This window comes from Gorilla gorilla, chromosome 5 (assembly GCF_029281585.2).
Source record: "Gorilla gorilla gorilla isolate KB3781 chromosome 5, NHGRI_mGorGor1-v2.1_pri, whole genome shotgun sequence".
Classification (NCBI taxonomy): domain Eukaryota; kingdom Metazoa; phylum Chordata; class Mammalia; order Primates; family Hominidae; genus Gorilla; species Gorilla gorilla.
This window is the reverse complement of record NC_073229.2, coordinates 43,887,490-43,909,089: the sequence shown is the minus strand read 5'-3', so window position 1 is coordinate 43,909,089 and position 21,600 is coordinate 43,887,490. Positions and strand designations below refer to the sequence as shown.

General features: G+C 42.7%; 3 protein-coding genes and 1 pseudogene across 3 annotated transcripts in view; 1 reads left to right on the top strand and 3 right to left on the bottom strand.

The window, feature by feature from the left end:
- Positions 1-19,101, bottom strand: part of LOC101139558 (uncharacterized) — a 35,648-nt gene extending 16,547 nt beyond the window's left edge. The window contains exons 1-4 of the mRNA XM_063707312.1: positions 18,632-19,101; positions 7,548-7,695; positions 6,675-7,025; positions 1,499-1,521 (exon numbers count right to left, since the gene is read on the bottom strand). Of these exons, the coding sequence (XP_063563382.1) occupies positions 1,499-1,521; positions 6,675-7,025; positions 7,548-7,695; positions 18,632-19,047 (938 nt within the window). The 5' untranslated portion in view covers positions 19,048-19,101. The remainder of the gene's footprint in view (positions 1-1,498; positions 1,522-6,674; positions 7,026-7,547; positions 7,696-18,631) is intronic.
- On the bottom strand, positions 5,872-7,016 carry LOC101138472 (histone H2A type 1-B). Its single transcript, XM_004043404.4, has one exon. It carries the CDS (start codon positions 7,014-7,016, stop codon positions 6,624-6,626), a length of 393 nt encoding a protein of 130 aa, XP_004043452.1. The 3' UTR covers positions 5,872-6,623.
- LOC101138091 (histone H2B type 1-C/E/F/G/I) lies at positions 7,344-9,874 on the top strand. Its single transcript, XM_055390425.2, has one exon. It carries the CDS (start codon positions 7,344-7,346, stop codon positions 7,722-7,724), a length of 381 nt encoding a protein of 126 aa, XP_055246400.1. The 3' UTR covers positions 7,725-9,874.
- A 1,828-nt stretch (positions 19,102-20,929) lies between the features above and the next one.
- LOC101136991 (small ribosomal subunit protein eS10-like) lies at positions 20,930-21,427 on the bottom strand (annotated as a pseudogene).
- Positions 21,428-21,600: the final 173 nt, after the last annotated feature.

Sequence of the window (21,600 nt, the reverse complement as noted above, 5' to 3'; positions counted from 1 at the left end):
TAGAAGGTTGTTTCTTTATAAGACAACAATGGCGCAGTTTCTCCGGATCCCTGCGGGAGAGAGCTAAGGTGCACCGAACAATTTAAGACATATCCAACAGAACTTTTATAGGAACTGGACTCACCCAAATAACAGGACTTCTTAACTTGGTTTTCGCTTCCAAACTCAACAGCTCCCAATTACTTTGAAAAGGTAACAAATGTTTACTGAAAAAGATTCTTAAGGAATGACATTACAGCCTAACACTATTGTAAATTAACCTATCGGATTCCCTGTAAGGTGTTCTTTTCCTAGCCAATAAAAAGAGCAGTTTGGGAATTCCTAATTTACATACTTTTAATCTATTGGCTACTTTGGTTCAGGCAGAGTTTTGATTTACAAGTTCGCGTTTGTGTAAGCGTACTATAAATATTTCAGAGAGGAATAGTGCGCGTGCGTGCCCGTTGCAAGGTCTAGTTTCTTTTTGTTTTTCTTTCCCAGTAGGTTTTCTTTCTGATTGGAAAGCTATTTTGTAAAGTGTTGTAGCAGGTTCGCAATGACGCTGGCATGTAGTCCAAGGCGATTGACATCATGAATATGCTGGAGCCCCCGTCCTCCAGGGAGGGGAGACGGCTAAACCAAATTTATCTCTGCCCGCAAATGCCCGCGGATGTCTGCAAGCTGGAGTGGGGAGGAGACAAAGGATGCTTTGTGCATTCCTGCTCATTCCCTGAATTCTGTTAAACCTGCCCTATTTTAGGGCATTCATCAAAATTCTGCTAACCACAGGATTGATACAATCGCACCTTTCAAGTTAGTGTCTATTTTGCAAATTTGAATTATCTTAGGACTCGTGGGCAAGTCTTGACTGAAATTACACATTGTCGTGCGTTTCAATCTCACATCTGAAATATATATGAGTCCCTTGCTTCTCTCCTTTTCAGAAAAAGAAAATTCTGTACACTTTAAATCAAGGTAAAACGGTGAGGTATGTTGGCAAAATTGTTTCATAGGAAGCAAGGAAAGAACTGAAATCCTTTTGTATAATATGATTACGTATTTGTGGGCTGGGCCGTTTGTTAATGAGAGCTATGCACCCTCTGTGCTTTTCCTTTCCACACTCCCTACATCTCATCTTCTGAGGCCCAAGACCTGTTTATTGATATTATCTTCTGTTTTCTCATTTTCATTTTAGTTTTTTCATTTCTATTATTAGAATGTTAATATCTACATCTAAAAAATGTTTCCAAAATCAAAAGATAAACTTTAGGTCACAGTCAGTGAGAATCATTAAGGAAATTCCATCTTTATGTCCCATAGTTTTATTTCCTCCCTAGTGTTCTTAAATATGTCAATCCGTTGTTTTGCCATCGGAACCTACCTTCAGTTCCTTTCATAATCCTCATCTCTAAATATGTGTAAAGCTTTATTTTAGAAGTCAGTGCAAAATTTACATGATTACATAAGAACTTAGCAGCTCACTTGTATTAATCAGTAATTTCCATCACTATCTCCATACCTGAACACAATTTCCCGTAGGATCTGCGTTATGTGATAAAACAGTCAGAAACCAGTTGTGGCTACTGAGCATTTGAAATGTGGTTGTTGCTGCTGAGGACTGACTTTCTTTTTTTTGAGAAGGAGTCTTGCTCTGTCACTCAGGATGGAGTGCAGTGGGGTGATCTCAGCTCAGTGTTAGCTCCACCTCCCGAGTTTAAGCGATTCTCCTGCCTCAGCCTCCAGAGTAGCTGGAGTTACAGGTGCTTGTCACCATGCCCGGCTTATTTTTTTGGGTGGGGTGGGGTGGAGGTATTTTTAGTAGAAACGGGGTTTCATCATGTTGGCTAGGCTGGTCTCGATTTCCTGACCTTAAGTAATCCATCCACCTCGGCCTCCCAAAGTGCTGGGATTATAGCCGTGAGCCACTGTGCCCGGCCTGAATTTTTATTTTACTTAATTTTCATTATTTTAATTCAAAGGCTGATACTTCAGTTACTGGAAAATGTTAGATATGTTTTAAACAATCAGATATATGAATTTAATTTTTCAGCACTGAAATTTATGAAATCAAAATAAAATTCCATTTATTTCCAACAAAAATGTAATATCAAATTGAATAGGATGTCCCTCATAGTTAGAAGACTTAAGATTTAAAAAAGAATGTGTAATATTGACTATATGGGATTACCAGCATGAGCCACCGCATCTGGCGGTGGCTTGGTGGCTTGCATTATTCTTTGTAGATAGCATTGTTCCAGGATTCTTCATTTCTCTTCTCTGTTTCTTGATTCTTTACCATATCTTGACAGCATAGGCCTTGAAACAATGAGGACATTCAATATATTTCTATGAACCCAGTTATAGCATCTGGACTTTATTTACAATAAATCAATATCTATATTTATATCTACATCTATATGTCTATACAGTTGTGTTAGGGAACTAAGGGGGCTTGTTAAGCCATTACTCAATGACGCAAGAAGAGGTGGGCAACTAGCAAAATTATTGATGTTTGAATTTTTCCATAGCAAAATATCAGTAAGTGGACAGTATTTGAAATTCTTTTAGCCAGGCACAGTGGCTCAGTCCGATAATGCCAGTGACCCAGGAGGCTGAGTTAGGAGGATTGCTTGAGGCTAGGAATTTGAGGCTGCAGTGAGTCTTAATTGTGAGACTGCAACCCAGTCTGGGCAACAGAGCAAGACCCAAAAATGAAAAAAAAGACAAAACAAAACAACAAAAAAAGAAGTGTTATATGAATATTTTCCCCTAGATCATATGTTTTTGAGGGACAGCCTCTACAACTGCTAATTCTGGTGTTTAAAAAAAGGGGAAGAGAAATCACTGTGGAAGCACAATGCCATTTCATGAAAAGAAGAAAGTCCAGAAAATAATTTGCTATTCCTGGAAGCTACATAAACTCCAAGAAAAACTCGGATGAGGACATCAGGTCAATTACTTTGAAGTCTAAAAAGAATAAAAAGTTAAAGTGTTTATTATTATATAGGAGCCAAGGTGAGCTCTGAAGCTTTGCTGTAAGATTAGCTTGCAAAAGGCAGATTAATTGGAGAAAAGTTACACAAATTTATTAACGTGTTCAAGGGAGCCTTTAGGATGAAAACAGGAAAAATTGTCCACTTCTATGCTTAGGTTCAACAACATATGGACAACCTTGTAGAAATTTGATTGGATAAAAAGGGTATGATGAAACGTTAATAAACCGAGTGGAGAAACACAGCAAGGCCTGTTTGTCTAGACTCTTCTTGGCCTCTGTCAACTGAAGAATGAGAAGGTTCATACATTTGCAAAGGAGCTTTATTTCTCAAAGAGTTGCATCCTGCAAGGTGGCCATTCTGACAGGCTGGGAAGGGTAGCTTTGTTTTGCTGAGAGACAGGCACTTGGAGGGAAGCAGGGAGGGATAAAACAGGAATTTTTGAGGAATGGGTTGGTGAAATATACATATTCAACAGGTTATAGGAGGAGCTATGAATATTCATGAAGGACACCCAATCAGATGTGTATTAGGTTTACATGTATGTAAGATATGTCCCATGATCACTTTGGGGTGAAGATTTAACATGTAAATGAGTTATAATTAGGTCCTACATATAAAACTGAAATGTAGGGCAGAAGTCCATGATCTGCATTCTCAGGAGACTGGTCACAACCAGTTGTGGGCCTGCAGTCATTTATCAAGAAACTCTATGGTCCTTAATATCTGTCTTGTCTGGACCACCATGGAGGAGGGTGGAAGAGGCCAGATAAAGTAAGTAAAGGGGCTTTCCGGTGTATTATTCCCTCAAATCGGACTTTGAGAAAATCTAGCAGTGATTAGAAAGGGGAAGAGGGGTAGAAACAAACAGGATGTGCAGCCTCCATCCTGTCATGCCTGGGAACTTAAACTTTTGGGGTCTTTTAGCCAAAGGAGGGTCCATTATTCTGTCAAAGGGGTTTAGAATTTTCATTTCATCCCTCACCTCTTTGAACATGCATTCCTTCCTTCTGGGTATTGGGTATGGGACCGCTCCATCTCTGGAATGGGGTCTTATGACCTGCAATTAAACAAGGTGGATCAAATAATTTCTCTGTGTCCAGTTTTTACACGAAAAGGTGGAAGGGAAGTTAGAGTAATATTTTTAGTTTTTATGGCTGGCTTTGGGGAAAAAGGATTCTGGTTGTCATAAGCCACCCTGGGAAACCGGAATTCTAGTTTCTATGTCTAGCCTCAGGGGAGAATGGGACTGAGAGGCAAGAGGGCAGGAGAAAGTCACAGAAAAATTTTGCTTCTGAGGTTGCTTCTTTGGCCTTCATTTTGGGGTACTGTTTCTGAGCCCCAATTTGATTGAGTAAAGAATGTCAGGGAGTTATACTATGGGGCTTCATAGACATTTATCTTGCAATTGCTATATTTTAATCGTGTTTTAGTGAAAATTTAATTTAAGAAACATTGTAAGACTTGTGAGGAAAAAAGGGAGGGGGAAGAATGTATCCCACTATAAAAAATTTATAGTTTTTACAAAGGTTGCAGGGAAATATGCTTACATCATCTCACAATTTACTATTGATTAAAGGTATCAAACTATCGAAGTTACTTCTTGGAGGCTTTTGTCTGGTGATGCAAATAATTTCTGTTATTTGTATCACCAGAAATTATTTTTGATGCAAATTATTTGTGATGCCAATAACTTCTGTTCAGTGGAACACATATAACTGCAATTATTTAGAACCCTAGGGGCATTAATTTTTTTAATAATCTCATTCAGCAACCTTGTCCTAACATTTAAGAAAGGGCAGCTTTTCCCTTAAGTAGCTCAGTGACTTCTGGTAGCGACGAATTTCAGCATGATTCAGGGCCTATATCTGAGGGACATCTTCAAGCTGCTGGTGGCCAGAGTGCTCTTGCTGGCTGCCTTGGTGGCCAGCTGCTTAGGAGGCTGTCTGCCACCAGCGGACTTTCGTGTGGTTGGCTTGGTGCAGGCCATTACCTTTCATATCAGATTTACAGATCACTTCTCTTTATAGGGCCTGGTGTGTGATCCACTTAGATTTGAGATTTTTTACAGAGAAATGTGACTGGATTTCTACTAAAGTTGAATAATTAATTGTGCTTTACAGTGTAGTCCATTTATAAATTTAGGTCATAAAACTAAGTTTTTGCTGCTGGGTTTTGTTTTTTTTTTTTTTTCCTTTCTAAACAGGATCTTGCTTTGCCCCCCATAGCTCGCTGCAGCTTCGAACTCCTGGGCTCAATCAATCCCTCCCCGCCTAATTCTCCCAAGTATCTAAGATCTCAGACTGAGCCACCAGGCCAGGTTTTTCCTTTCTTTTCTTTTTTTTTTTTGAGACGACGGAGTCTTGCTCTATTGTCCAGGCTGGAGTGCAATGGCATGATCTTGGCTCACTGCAACCCCCGCCTCCCGGGTTCAAGCGATTCTTCTGCCTCAGCCTCCCGAGTAGCTGGGATTTCAGGAGCCCACCGCCATGCCTGGCTAATTTTTTTGTATGTTTAGTAGAAACAGGGTTTTGCCACGGTGGCCAGGCTGGCCTCGAACTCCTGACCTCAAGTTATCCGCCCATCTCGGCCTCCCAAAGTGCTGGGATTATAGGCATGAGCCACCGGGCAGGGCAGGCTTTTTACTTTTTGTGGAGGTGAGGGGGCTGTCTCGCTTTATTGCCCAGGCTGGTCTTGATCTCCTGGGCTCAAGCGATTCTTCTGCCTTGGTCTTTGAAATTGCTGGGATTACAGGTCTGAGCTAGGGCGTCAGGCCGTTACTGCTTAGTTTCGTTTAGTGTTTATTTTAGAATACTGTGTTAATTGCTCCTTTTGAAAAGAGAAATCCAACAAACACAATTCTCACTGGAGGAATGTAGTCTTTTTTTTTTTTTGAGACGTAGTCTTGCTCTGTTGCCCAGGCTGGAGTGCAATAGCGTGATCTCGGCTCACTGCAGCCTCTGCCTCCCGGAGTCAAGCGATTCTCCTGCCTCAGCCTCCCAAGTTGCTGGGACTACAGATGCACACCACCACGCCCGGCTACTTTCTGTATTTGTTTAGTAGAGACGGGCTTTCATTATGTTGGGCAGGCTGATTTCGAACTCCTGACCCTATGATCCTCCCTCCTTGGCCTCCCAAAGTGTTGGGATTACAGGCAGGAGCCACTGAGCCCAGCCGGAATGCAGTCATCTTTAAAATTTAAAAAGCCCGCCCTGAAATGCTAATGGGCAGCTATCCTTCTTTGTTCTCTCGTTTCTGTATTAATATTTCAGCCTTTTCTGACAAGTGCACATGAATAAACAGCCTGTGTATTATTGATAAATTTGTATACACACCATGGACCTATACACAAAATAACGCAGTGAAACCTTGGTGTCACAACCTCGGTTTCTATTCTTGTATACCTTTATAAACGCATTTTTACTGCAAAGAAACACCAGTAAGATAAATTAGTGCATGAAATGTGAGCAAGGATTTCAATAAAGAACTGACCAGTGACGTCAGAAGCGTTCGTAAAACTAGCACAGTAAACATTGAGATTTCAGGCATCGTATGTGTATTCCAGCACTTTACAGAAAAGGTGGGTGGCTCTGAAAAGAGCCTTTGGTTTCTGGGACTCGGGATCACTGACGGATTTGACTAGCAATCATTTCACTTGCCCTTGGCCTTATGGTGGCTCTCTGTCTTCTTAGGCAGCAATACGGCCTGGATGTTGGGCAGGACACCGCCCTGCGCGATGGTCACGCGACCTAGAAGCTTATTTAGCTCCTCGTCGTTGCGGATGGCTAGCTGCAGGTGGCGCGGGATGATGCGGGTCTTCTTGTTGTCGCGAGCCGCGTTGCCAGCTAGCTCTAAGATCTCGGCCGTCAGATATTCCAGCACCGCTGCCAGGTACACTGGAGCGCCGGCCCCGACTCGTTCGGAGTAGTTGCCTTTGCGGAGGAGGCGGTGCACACGGCCAACTGGAAACTGAAGCCCGGCCCTGGAAGAACGCGTTTTAGCTTTTGCCCGAGCTTTGCCGCCTTGCTTTCCACGTCCAGACATAGTGGCTTCCTAACGGCAGAAGAACTGACAATCCACAGAATAAAGAAAAAGAATGGGCTCGATGGAGGAATAAGAAGCTAGTTATAGTCATCGGTAGAATTGTGAAAGGCGCAATTTGATTGGTTAAAATTATTCTTTGACGAGCCAACCAATTAGAGAGGAAATAAGGTGAAGGCTATTTTACATGTATGCGTCACTAACAGATTGCCCAATCAGAGCTGTATATTTTGAATTCTTTATTTGCATGAAAGGCCTATAAAAGGAGAGACTCTAGACACGAACTCATAAGTGCGTTCATTCTCACTGCTGTTATTGTTTTCTGACAGCATGCCTGAGCCTGCTAAGTCAGCTCCTGCTCCGAAGAAGGGTTCCAAGAAGGCTGTGACCAAGGCGCAGAAGAAGGATGGCAAGAAGCGCAAGCGCAGTCGTAAGGAGAGCTACTCCGTGTATGTGTACAAGGTGCTGAAACAGGTTCACCCCGATACTGGCATCTCATCCAAGGCCATGGGTATCATGAACTCCTTCGTTAACGACATCTTCGAGCGCATCGCAGGCGAGGCTTCCCGTCTGGCCCACTACAACAAGCGCTCGACCATTACCTCCAGGGAGATCCAGACCGCCGTGCGTCTGCTGCTTCCCGGAGAGCTGGCCAAGCACGCAGTGTCCGAAGGTACCAAGGCTGTCACCAAGTATACAAGCTCCAAGTAAATGTGTGTTTAGGTGCTTTAAAACTCAAAGGCTCTTTTCAGAGCCACTCAAGTCTCACATAAAGAGCTTTAATATTGAATTTCACCGTTTTCTAGGGAATAATTTTTCCAATTTTATAATCCCAGCACTTTGGGAGGCCGAGGCGTGCGGATCGAGACCAGTTTGGCTAACGTGGTTAAATCCCGTTTCTACTAAATACAAATATTAGCCGGGCGTGGGGCAGTCGCGTGTCATCCCAGCGACTCGGGAGGCTGCGGCAGGAGAATCGCTTAAACCCAGCAAGCAGAGGTTGCAGTGGCATTCCAGCCTGGGCGACAAAGGCGAGGCTTCGTCTCCAAAAAAGTTGATCAGGAGATACTCCTGTTCTGTGTTGGCAAGATCCTGTAATCCTAGTACTTTGGGAGGTCGATGCATGAGGCTTTCTTCAGCTCAGGAGTTAACAGATTTGCCTGGGCAACATAGAACTCGTCTCTGCAAAAAATGAAGCTAACCAGGTGTGACGGCTTGCGTCTGTACTATCAGTTACTCGGTAGGCTGAGGTGGTAGGATACCTTCAATTCTCGAGCTAGAGACTGCAGGAACATGTGAATACGCTAGTGCAGTTCCAGCCTGGGCAACACTGGAAAGGGTAGGAAGAGTAGTCTTTGGGTCCCTAAAGATCACCTGACAACAAGTTTGACTTTTCTGAGCACTCTTGTGGAGTTTGTTGTGGAGGGAATACCATGGGCATTGGCAATGTAAAGTTGAGCTAAAAAATCTCGTTTTCGGCCGTGCGCGGTGGCTCACGCCTGTAATCCCATCACTTTGGGAGGCCGAGACGGGCGGATCACGAGGTCAGGAGATCGAGACCATCCTGGCTAACACTGTGAAACCCTGTCTCTACTAAAAAAATACAAACAAAATTAGCCGGGCGTGGTGGCACTCACCTGTAGTTTCAGCTACTCTGGAGGCTGAGGCTGGAGAGTCCCTTGAACCCGGGAGGCGGAGGTTGCAGTGATCCGAGATCGCGCCACTGCCCTCTCCATCCTGGGCGAAAGAGCTAGACTCCATCTCATTAAAAAAAAAAAAAAAAAAAAATTACAGTTTTGGCTGGCTGGGCGCAGTTGCTCTCGCCTGTAATCCCAGCATTTTGGGAGGCGAGGCGGGTGGATCACTTGAGGTCGGGAGTTCAAAAACAGCCTGACCCACATGGTGAAACCCCGTCTCTACTAAAAATAACAAAATTAGCCGGGCGTGGTGGCGCACGCCTATGTAACCCCAGCTACTTCGGAGACTGACGCAGGAGAAACGCTTGAAACCGGGAGGCGGGGGTTGCAGTGAGCCAAGATCCCGCCATTTCATTCCAGCCTGGACAACAAGAACGAAACTCCGTCTCAAACATAGAAACCATTAGTTTATACTCATTAATCAAATTTCTAAAATAGGACCAAAAAAAAAAAAAAAGGTCACTACTCCATAGTACTCCATGAGCAACCTCAGGTTTCTGAAAACATAGTACTCCAAAGTATGGCGCCTTGACATAGTAAATATTCTAAGACATTAGTAGAACAACATAGACAGGAATGTTCGTATGACCTTCCTCTGAAGCAGGTCTTAAGACCCTCCTGTGAGTCTTGCAGAGTATGCGAGGAATCTGAACAAATAAACCTTGCTAGATTTCTCCTTGTTTATTATCCTTAGCTCATGTTATTTTTGTCTTGTTATATTTCTGCATGACTCTCTACTCTTCATCAAACCTAGTGCAAAAACACTCAGGTTTAAGCCCTTCTTCAGGTCCTTATTTCCTTATGTCATGTAAAACTTCATATTAAATGTGAATGTTTTTCTCTTGGCCGGGCGCGGTGGCTCACGCCTGTAATCCCAGCACTTTGGGAGGCCGAGGCGGGCGGATCACGAGGTCAGGAGATCGAGACCATCCTGGCTAACACGGTGAAACCCCGTCTCTACTGAAAATTGAAAAAAATTAGCCGGGTGTGGTGGCGGGCGCCTGTAGTCCCAGCTACTCGGGAGACTGCGGCAGGAGAATGCCATGAAGCCGGGAGGTGGAGCTTGCCGTGAGCCAAGATCGGGGAACTGCACTCCAGCATGGGCGACAGAGCAAGACTCCGTCTCAAAAATAAATAAATAAATAAAAATAAAGTGCATATTTTTCTGTTGTTAATCTGTATTTTGTTTCAGGGCCCCAGCCAATGAACATAAGGTGGGTAAAAGGAAACGCTCTTTCCTCCCCTACAACATACAGTAGGGGTGGGTGTGCATCTGTGTTGTGTGTGTTTGTCTTTGTGGAGTACAAAAGCCAGCATAACATAGAAAAAGTGTGGAGAAAAGTATTCCCAGAATGAAAATGTTTGAGAAGTGTGTTCGCTAGGGCTGCCAAAACAAACTACCAAAGACTGTGTGGCTTAAAAAAATTAATTTTGTCACAATTCTGAAGGCTACAAGTTCAAGATGAAACCAGTGAGCATGATTGATTTTTTCTGGGGCCACTCTCCTTGGGTTTTCCCCTCTCTGGTCTTCCCTGTGTGTGTGTGGTTTGTGTTTTAATATCATCTTATAAGGACAGCAGTCAGAATAGATTAGGACCCACCCTTAAAACCTCATTTTACACCTTTAAAGACCTTATCTCCAAATAGTCACATTTTCAAGTAGGTATTGGACTTCAGTGTTTGAATTGTGGGCTGACTTGGATTTCAGTCAGGCAATTCAGTCAATATCAAAAATTATGGTGATTAGGCTTCTAAATAGTACATGAAATAAGTATTTCACAGGCATCTGAAACTCAGCACAACCAAGACAGACCTTATGATATTCTACCTGGCTTCACTTACTCGTCCAAGTTTGAAATCTAGTCCCCATTCCAGACTACTCCCTTTTCTTTTCTGCAAATATTTAAAAATATACAAACTCATTGATTTTAACTTCTAATTTTGTTAATATTGTCCATATTTTTGTTTACTGTGGCTAACAACTGGAAATACTAATGTTGAAGAGTTGGACTTTGCCTGAAACTAGGTTTTATCCCTAATGGAATATTATGCAGCTGTTAAAAAGAATGCTTTAAAAAAAACGACATAAAATATGCTCATGGCATTGTATGGGGTAAATCCAAGTTGCCAAGTAGTGTATTCTTATTTACATGATGTCACACACACACACACACACACACACACACACACACACACTATAGTTTTAGGAAAAAAGAGTGACTATAAGGGTCAATGCCAAGATGTTAACAGTGCTGTTACATTTTTTTTTGGTGCAATAGACAACTCCTCTAAAGATAACTTTCTCTATTTGTCTCTATCCCAAACTATCAATGGTGTGGTTAAGAAATAGGAAACTCTCCCTAGGCCCTTTCCTCTCCAAGTCTCCCTGCTGCATGTTAAGAAAGATTAATTTATTCCACAAGTAATTATTGAGCACCAACTACATACCATCTATTATCCTATGCAATATAAAAATGAATAGAGTAAATTTAAGATACGCTGACTAAAGAAATCGAAAATCAAGAGAATAGAATATCCTAGCATAAAAGGAAATAAACCAGGAAAAAATAGACTAAGAATTATTTGTGAACCACCTAATAATATGTGTGACCCTGAGCACATGTTCATGTTTATGAAATAATGTCCTAATGACCTCAAAGAGGATCAAATGGGAAGGCTAATTTAAAAAGTACAAAATGACTGTAAGGAACAGAAGAACAAGAAGGATTAAGGCCAGAAAGTGACATAATTTATGGTCATGGTTACCTCTGGGGGCAGTAGCAGGAAGATGACAGATGAGGTCAAAGCAGTTTTTGGTAATATGACAAATATAACAGATATAACAAATATATTTGATTGACAATTGGGTTCAAGCATGGCCATCATATTATTCTTTATAACTTGTATATCGATTTATTACATTTTTAAATGTATCTAGAAGTACAAACTTAAAAGCAAATAAAGAAAAAATAATGTACAAACATGTTTGTGGAAAAGTCACTTCAACTTCTATAAAAAGAACTTCTGTAAACTATGAAATATTGCTTATAGCAAAAATTTGGTTATGAAAAAGGAAATCTCCCCTTATACTCCAAAAGTCTGTAGATGCTGAAAAAAGAGTGAGCGCTTAACAAAAATCTCTGCTACTATATAAGACTCGATTTTTTTTTCCCTTTTTCCCTTTTTTTTCAGATGGAGTCTCGTTCTGTCGCCCAGGCTGGAGTGCAGTGGTGCAATGTCAGCTCACTGCAACTTCCACTTCCCGGGTTTGAGTGATTCTCCTGCCTCAGCCTCCTGAGTAGCTGGGACTACAGGCCAAATGTGTGCCACCATGCCCGGCTAATTTTCATATTTTAGTAGAGATGGGGTTTCACCATGTTGGCCAGCCTGATCTTGAACTCCTGACCTCAGGTGATCTGCCTGCCTTGGCCTCCCAAAGTGCTGGGATTACAGGCTTGAGCCACTGCGCCTGGCCTGTGAGACTTGTTTTGTAAGGGATTCTTCTTGAAATATTTTCCTTTTCTGCCAGGGAAAGGAAATACTTCACATGTACGCTGAAGTATTTCATTTTATCATTTGTAAATTCATTTAGATTTGTATTTATTTTATTCATATCCATTCAGGCACTTGTTCAGATAAACACATAATTTGAATTCAATATACTCAGTGCAAGAAATAGTTTTGTAAAAGATATGAGAATTGTTTTACATAATCAGAACAGTTGAGGGGGTCAGGAAAGGGATTTTGCGTGGTTCCCGATTGTTCAGAAGAAAGTCCACATTCCTGTCATTGGCCTAACATGCCTCCAAACCTGGCACAAAGCCACTTGTCCAAGCATCAACCATCTCTTCCAATACTGACATGATTTATACTATTTTCTGAACTTCTATTTTCTTTTGAGATGGAGTCTTGTTCTCGTCGCCCAGGCTGGAGTGCAATGGCACGATCTCGGCTCACTTCAGCCTCTGCCTCCTGAGTTCAAGCAATTCTCCTGCCTCAGCCTCCCAAGTAGCTGGGATTACAGGCGTGTGCCACCATGCCTGGCTAATCTTGCATTTTTAGTAGAGACGGTGTTTCACCATGTTGGTCAGGCTGGTCTCGAACTCCTGACCTCATGTGATCTACCCACCTTAGCCTCCCAAATTCCTGGGCTTACAGGCGTGAGCCACTGTGCCTGGCCTCTTTTCTGACATTCTATATAATATTTAATTCCTGCTCTGCTTCCCATGAGGGCATGTTTTGACTGACCAAATAGACTGAAAGCTCCTCAAGGGCAGGAAAAAATATAGAGGGAGGTGGTGGGGAGGGGTTGTAATGCTAAACAGTGTTGTTATGGATAGCCTCAAGAAAACTGTGATATTTGAATACAAACCTGAAGGAAGTGAGTGAACAACACCTACAGAAACCTAGAAGCTGAGTGGACCACTCAAGGGGAACCATTAGTACGTCCTTCCTGAGAGTGATGAGCACTTCTAGCAAGTTCCAGGAACTAGTGGAGTTGGCTAGGAAGGAGAGGAAGAGTAGCGGGATTTGAGGCTAAAGAGGTAACAAGGATCAGACAGTGTGGCACTGTAACCCACTGAAAGGACCTTGAGGTTTTTGTTGTTGTTGTCTCGCTCTTTGGCCCAGGCCAGAGTGCAGTGACGCTATCTCGGCTCACTGCGTGCTCCGGCTCCCGGGTTCACGCCATTCTCCTGCCTCAGCCTCCCGAGTAGCTGGGGACTACAGGCGCCCGCCACTGCGCCCGGCTAATTTTTTGTATGTTTAGTAGAGACGGGGTTTCACCGTGTTAGCCAGGATGGTTTGGAACTCCCGACCTTGTGATCTGCCCGCCTCGGCCTCCCAAAGTGCTGGGATTACAGGCGTGAGCCACTGCGCCCGGCCTTGAGTTTTTCATTAAGTGACATGAGAACCACTTGGGGGGGGTTTCAGCAGAGGAGTCATCTGATCTGAATTGCCCTTTATTGGAATTCCTCTGGGAGAAGCAGGTGATGATGGTGTTGCAATAATAAAGGTAGGAGATGGCAGGGCTTCACCAGAGTAGCAGCAGTGGGAATGAGAAATGGTTGAATTCTGTTTGTGTTTTCAAGGAAGAGCTCATAGAACTTACTGATAGATTATTATGTAGGATGTGAAAGAAAAAGAGATGATTCCAACTAAAAGTGTATAAATGCCATTCACCAATTTCAAGATGATGAGATTAGCTGTTTGGCAAAGATAAGGAGATTCTGTTGAAATTGGAAGTTCATATTAATTGGACTTTCAAGTACATAACAGGGTCTCTGAGTATGGAGTACAACGCTATAGGCTGGTCATTTAGTGTTCATGACATAAATATATATAGTATCTCCACAGCAACAAGGAAATATCAGTTCAAAAGAATCAGATGGAGATTTTCATTCTCCAGGTCCATCTTCTCAGAGCCATCAGAAGTGGCAGTGCTAAGGGAAGAGAAAAGGCAGCATCAGATACAGAGCTCTGAAGCTGGTTTCCACGAATAGGCTTCAGGATGCCTGAGAACACATAGAGTTGCATCAGGGGATTCAAATGTCCCCAAATATGTGGGGAGAGTGGGTATATTTTGGAAAAACTGTGAATATCTATAGCTGGATCTCCAAAGTGATCTCCCCATGGCTCTAACTTTAATAGATTATTTAAGTGAGGATTCCAATGTTATTTCATACTCTTATTAGTAAGGGAATTTTTCCACATTTGTAAAATAGGGATAATATTTATTGTTTGTTCTGAAAATTACAGGAGAAAAGGAAAATTACTGGAGAAAGAAATTGTAAAACTGTAATTTAGGAATTCACATGTCATGTATACAAAAAAACACTCTTTACTTCTTTGACCCAAAGCTTTTTCTCTTTATTATCTACCTTCTTTCTTAAGAGATTTAATCCCATCTTGTGGCTTTTTCACTCTTATGGCAATTATGGTTTGCCGACTGTGAATTATATCTCCATGTTTCTTTTCTAACCTGCAGGTTTTTATAGCCAACTGCCTATTTCATATCTTTCATATCTTTCTCTTAGATATGTAACAGGCATCTTAAATTCTCTCTGGATATCCAAAACTAAGAATTTGAATCCTCTCCCAAACTTGTTCCTTCCTTATTTTTCCACATTTTAGCAATTGATACCTCCAGTTCCAGTTGCTTTGGCTAAAATCATTGGAATCATCCATACATTTTTGTCTGTCTTTCATACTCTACGCATTCAGTAGCTCAGAAAAGAACTATCAACCTTACTTCAAAATATATATAGAATCCAACCACTTTTCACAGCCTCTACCACTAACACACTGGTCCAAGCCACTGCCATCTCAACTGCATTACTGTGGTACCCTCTGAACTGGTCTCCTTGCTCCTATCCTGGTCTCATCATAGTTTATTCTTCATTAGGCATCCAGATAGCTCATTAAAAACATAAAAATCAGGCCCGGTGTGGTGGCTCACGCCTGTAATCCCAGCCCTTCCGGAGGCTGAGGTGGGCAAATCACGAGGTCAGGAGATCAAGACCATCCGGGCTAAAACGGTGAAACCTCATCTCTACTAAAAATACAAAAAATTAGCTGGGCGTGGTGGCACACACCTGTAGTCCCAGCTACTCGGGACGCTGAGGCAGGAGAATCACTGGAACCTGGGTGGCTGAGGTTGCAGTGAGCCGAGATTGCGCCACTGCACTCTCCAGCCTGGGCGACAGACTGAGACTCTGTCTGAAAAAAAAAAATATATATATATATATATGTGTGTGTGTGTGTGTGTGTGTGTGTGTGTTTGTGTGTGTGTCTATAAATCAGATTATGTCAGTTCTCTGATCAAACCCTTGCAGTGGCTCCCATCTCACTCAGAGTAAAACAGTAGTCACACTGGTCTGCAAGGCCATATAGAGACTCGTCTCCATTTGCCTTGCAGATCATATTTGCTTTTTCTTTGCACCCTCTCTGATACTGGCAGTGGGTTCTTGACCCTCAGAAAATAGAAATCGACCAAGAATCTAAGATGGGCTTGAGCAAGGAAGTTTATTAGGGCTTTCGGCTTGAGCAGAAAGGGAGACAGCAACCAGAGGTATACTTGCAGCTGGCTCCTTGAAAGCAAGCTAGTCTAGTTTGTTATTCTCTGAGCTTCGTCTAGGTGACATCATGGCATGTTTGGGGTGGTCTGTTGGATACACCTTTGCAGTCCCTTGTCATGCTTTTTCCTGTGTCTCAGGTCTCATTGGCAGCTTAAATTTCCATGCAGGGGTATGAATTTTATCATTAACATGATGCAAAAGTTAGGTTAGGATAATCAAAGTCCCTACAGCACATGTTCATTTGGGGAAGTCTTTTGGAAGTCCCTATGCTGATGGCGAGGATGTTTGTGCTTAGAGTGTTCTATTTCTTTTATGTCTGATTGGCTGATTTTATGAGCGGAAGCTTCAGTGGCTGCAAGGTTATGGAGCTGGGTGCTGCTGTAGTCATCACAGCATGTAAACAAGTGTGGAGGGGTCCCTTGTCCTGCCTTCCATTGTCTGCCTCACCTCTGCCCCTTTTTCCAGTCATAATACCTGCTTTTTACCTCCAGGCTTTCCTGCTGGGTATTCTATTTAGAATACTCTCTCACTTTCTCAATGTATTTTTTCTTTATCACTTTATGAGTAAAATTTTCCAAGACCATGTCATTTAAAATATCACCTCTTCCCTCCACATGCTATGCCTTTTCCTGCTTCAGTGATCTTCATAGCAGTCAGCACCATCTGACACACTGTTTCACTTATTTTGTGTGTGTACCCCCACCCAATAAATATAAATTCTATGCACACATATTGTTTTGTTCTTTCTCATTCACTGCTGTAATTCCCAGAGCATAGAACAATGCTTGGTACATGCTGTGTGCTCCTTTTTGTTGCTGTTGTTACATTAACATCCTCATAAAACTTTTTCTCCTCAAACTAGTGCCTTAGCACCAATAACATGATGCTTTTCATATATATGCACGAGCTCACACTTTTTAAAAATGACATTCAAAGTAACTATTTATTTTCCTGATTTCAAAGTATCAGCCTACGGACAACTTGCTGGCTAGAAGAAAAATCTGATTTTCAATGGAACTATCACCCTAAACCAACGGTTTTTTTTTTTTTTTTAATTTTTTTGGCAGTCTTTCTCTGTTGCCCAGGCTGGAGTGCAGTGGTACCACCTTGGCTCACTACAACCTCTGCCTCCTGGGTTCAAGCGATTCTCCTGCCTCAGCCTCCTGATTAGTTGGGATTACAGGTGCCTGCCACCATGCCCAGTTAATTTTTTTATTTTTAGTAGAGTCAGGTGTTCACCATGTTGGCCAGGCTAGTCTTGAACTCCCGACCTCAGGTGATCGACCCACCTTGCCCTCTCAACGTGCTCGGAATAGAGGCATGAGCCACTGTGCCCAGCCCAAACTTGCGATTTTTCTATCACTTGGAATTTACATAAACCGGACATCATGTGTTTCTGATGTAGTGCACTACTATGTACATTACATCTGTAAAATGTTCCTGACAGGCATATTCACCCGATTTCAATTAAGTGTATGAAAGTCACTTGTACTTTACAGGACATGGAGAGTACAGAAGCCAAGTAAAACGATTAAGAATCAAGCCAATACAAACAAAAGCAAAACAAAAACATTCTGTAAGTCTGGTCTCCGAGAAATCAATGTTCAAAAATGGGGAAGTAGGGGAGAGGAGCCTGTTATAGATAAGAAAACTGGAGACACAACGGAAGTTATGGCTGGATCCTTCTTTAAACAAACCAGATCTCCAAGACATCTGGGGCATAAATGTGGAATGACGACATATCTTTTTTGAACAATAGACAATGAGATCCAAGCAGGAAGTAACAAAGACTTTATTTTCAGAGGGAGAAGTAATCCCAGGATGGAGTGAGCGCTCTGTGGCAGTGAAGGGGAGCTGGAATATATATATGCCTTACAGAGTCAACCTTACATACAGATTGAGTAGGTTTGGAAAAATTCTATGAGTATTCATGAGGGAGATGAAATCACAAATCGGTCTCCCCGACCAAAACTGGGGGGCTTATGTAGCGAGAAAACAGGAAACCAGGGAGGGATAAGGAAGCAATCATGATGGATGAGACATAAGGAGTCTCACGGTCTCGATGCAAGTGATCTGGTGAGTTTCAGTTCCTTGCCTCAAGCAGGAACATGAGTTCCTAAACATGAGTTCCGAAACATTTGTCTCACGTGAGATAAATGCTAAATTTCAAGCTTTAAGGTTTAAAGAGTCAAATTCTTTTATTCAAAAAATAGCAAATATCATAACTTCTAAGGGGAAACTGGATTGGCTTAATAGAATTCCGAAATGCATGCTTGCAACCTCTCCTTGCGTGAGCTTATCTACCCCAGGAGCTTCTACACACCTAAACTCGGTCGTTAGGTTAAGTAATAGAAAACAGGCCGCTAGGATTTAAGGCCCACACTCCTTCCCAGGAAGATGATTGGTTGCGCTAATTCGCGGGTCCGGCCCATTGCCAGGCACCGGCTTTGTTCTTCGCTCTGCGCCATTTTGAGCGGTTACGCAGTGTCTTGCGGCTTTCCCACTTATGTCGAAAACCATGCATTTTTAAGTACTCAAAATAAAAGTGGTAAGGTAAACAAACACTATTACCCTAGCCTTTTCAGTGCAATCTAAGGCCCTACTACAATAAACATAAAGGGATCGTAGCCTAAGAAATCGTATGCCGAAACCCCAAATGTAATTTGGAACGGGAAAAAAAAACGGCTGAAAAATATACGTACCTGTTGACAGGAACAATTAACTTATAGAGACTAACCAATCGTCTAACAAAAGTCATGAGCTCTTTTGCGGAAAACTGTGGGCGGCCCTGAAAAGGGCCTTTGATTTGGGAAGTCGAGATGCTGAGTCGTTTAAGCGGTTGCATTAGCCGCCGAAGCCGTAAAGAGTGCGTCCCTGTCGCTTCAGCGCGTAGACCACATCCATCGCTGTCACTGTCTTGCGTTTGGCGTGCTCCGTGTAAGTCACAGCGTCACGAATCACGTTTTCCAGAAACACCTTCAGAACCCCGCGAGTCTCCTCGTAGATGAGACCAGAAATGCGCTTGACACCCCCGCGACGAGCAAGGCGCCGGATAGCAGGCTTGGTAATGCCCTGGATGTTATCTCGCAGGACCTTACGGTGACGCTTAGCGCCTCCTTTACCCAGTCCCTTTCCGCCTTTGCCGCGACCAGACATGACCAACACACCAAGGAAAATAGCCGCAAAAATCCGGAAAACAGGCGAAGATAGTATTCTTATATGCCGGGAATTCGGACCTAAATGAAGACTGAAAACGCGCATACGGGAACTTTGGTGCTGCCTGCTGGCCCTACCTTCACAGATCAGACTGGGATGACGTCACCAACGACTCCAGTTCCCGCCGGCAGAGTCCGCTCTCCATGGAGTCATCTCTGCAAGTCTTGCGTTCCCAAAGAGGAAATTTAGGCATTATTAACAACTAAATGAGATTAAATACATTAACATGTTTAAGATCATTTGCTGCTTGGGATGCTCTAGGACGATTGAATGGAGCTTTGGCTCACAAGACCGGAACTGCAGCAATCTCCTTCCATGAGGAGTTCAGCTTTGTCCCCATAGGCACGGTTCCTCTGGCATTTCTGCTGCTTGCTCTCTTGGGGACGGAACCCCCTTAGGAAGTGTTTGAAACTGCAAGATCTCACCCTCTCCACCACGAAGCCAAGGGAAATCTGACCAAAAGGATTTTCCTCCCGAAGAGAAAAACACGGATAATTAGTGATCCCGCCGGGCGTTGTGGCTCACGCCTGTAATCCCAGCACTTTGGGAGGCTGAGGCGGGCGGATCACCTGAGGTCGGGAGTTCAATACCAGTCTCCAACATGGAAAAACCGCATCTCTACTAAGAATACAAAATTAGCCGGGCCTGGTGGCGCATACCTGTAATCCCAACTACTTAGGAGGCTGAGGTTGGAGAATCATTTGAACCCAGGAGGCAGAGGTTGCGGTGAGCCCAGATCACACCATTGCACTCCAGCCTGTGCAACAAGAGCGGAACTCCGTCTCAAAGAAAAGAAAAAAAAAATTTTGATCCCGTGAATTGTGGTCCTTGCTGTGGACGCCCGTATTACATTTTTGGCTTATTTTTCTTTCTTCCCTGTTTATTAAAATTTATAATTCTCATTTAAATATCTAGCCAACTCGCACATCTAAACCTAGAAACTCACTGGTGTGTTAATGTTTACTTCTCTATTGTTAGTTTTCTTTTCTCTTTGATGCTGGTAGCAGCCTTTATCACAAGAGAATTGGCAACGTGTAATGGACCAAGTTATTAAATAGGCGACTTCCTACAGGCTTTTAAAATAAAAGGTGTTGGGACTCAGAAAACAATGCTACAAAATGAAGGCCTCAGCAGTAACTTTTTCTCCTTCTCCTACCTTCCTCTTTCTCCCTCCCATTCTTCCCCGAAGCTAGCTATAGGAACTAGACTGCTTCAGTCCCAAGATGGAACATATAAACCAAAGCTAGACTCAAAGCTAGCCATAAAACCTAAAAAACATTAATCCAACTTTCTTTCTGCCTTTTTGTGTAAAAACTGGCAGTAAAGAAATTGCCTGGCCTACCTCGTTTGATTGTAGGTCATAAGGCCCCGATTCAAGAGAGGGCTTGTCCTATTCCCAGGAGGAGAGAATACTGCCCAGAAAGTCCAAGAAGATAGACAGGCCTTGCTGGGCTATTACCATTAGCTCAGTCTTAGCATTAGCTCGTACCCTTTGTGTCCAATCATATTTCTACACAGCTATCCCTACTTTGTTGAATCTAAGCATAAAAATGTATGATTTCCCCTGTATCTTTGGGTCTTCAGTTCGAAGGCTACTGGGTACATGTTAGTTAATTTGTATGCCCTGCTAGGCATGCAAATGTTAGGATTTCTACTGTGAAAAGAAATCAAATATTTAGAAACTAAACAAAAAGGAACTGTAAATTGCTGCTGTTAAAATGCCAGCAATATCAAAACTCTGTGAGACTGTGATATTTAGGAAGAATTTACATGCTTCTATAATAATTTTAATAGTATTTACATATTTGTATTTAAATATATAAAATTGTAATTTAATAGAACATTAGTTAATACATTACTGAATTTTTTTTTTTTTTAAGTTTTTTCGGCTGTAAGTTTATTCAATGCAAAACAATCCTCTCCAGTTTTACTGAGGTAGCTGACCAGGTCCACGACCAAATCTGCCTCTAAACTGGAATTCGGTTGTTGACACAGCCCCAGCCTTGGCTTTCTTGTCAGCACCAGGGGACACAGCACTCCGTCTGTAGGTATCTCTGTCGGCTTCCCCTCTTGTGAGTCTTGCAGGTTGCTCACCCTCCAGACCTTCAGGCGGAGGCTTGCCAGTCTCTGGATGGCTGCGGTGTAGGGTGGCAGGCACAATCTCTGGGGGCAGATGAAGGTAATTACGGAGATACTGGATGCCCTCATTGGTAAGGTGCCACTAGAAATGTCTCCAGGCAAGCTGTTCCTTCAAGTAGCCCCGGGACTTGAGAGACTGCATGGCCTTCATGACACGAAGGTTGGGCACATTCTTGTCTGCCATTTCTAGGTGCTTAGGCATATGGACATCCTTCTTGGCCACCATGACTCCCTCCTTAAAAAGGAGTTCATAAATGGCAATCCAGTTCTTCTTACGCATTAACATCTCAGCAGCTGTAGGGTCCCGGGCCGGGGCTGGTACATTACTCAGTTTTTAAACTTGCATGGGTGTATTGGTTTCCTATTGCTGGTTTGAAAATTTATCACATTTTATGATTAAAAAATACAAATTTATAATTATATAGTTTTAAAAATTGGGACTCAGTCACAGATCTTACT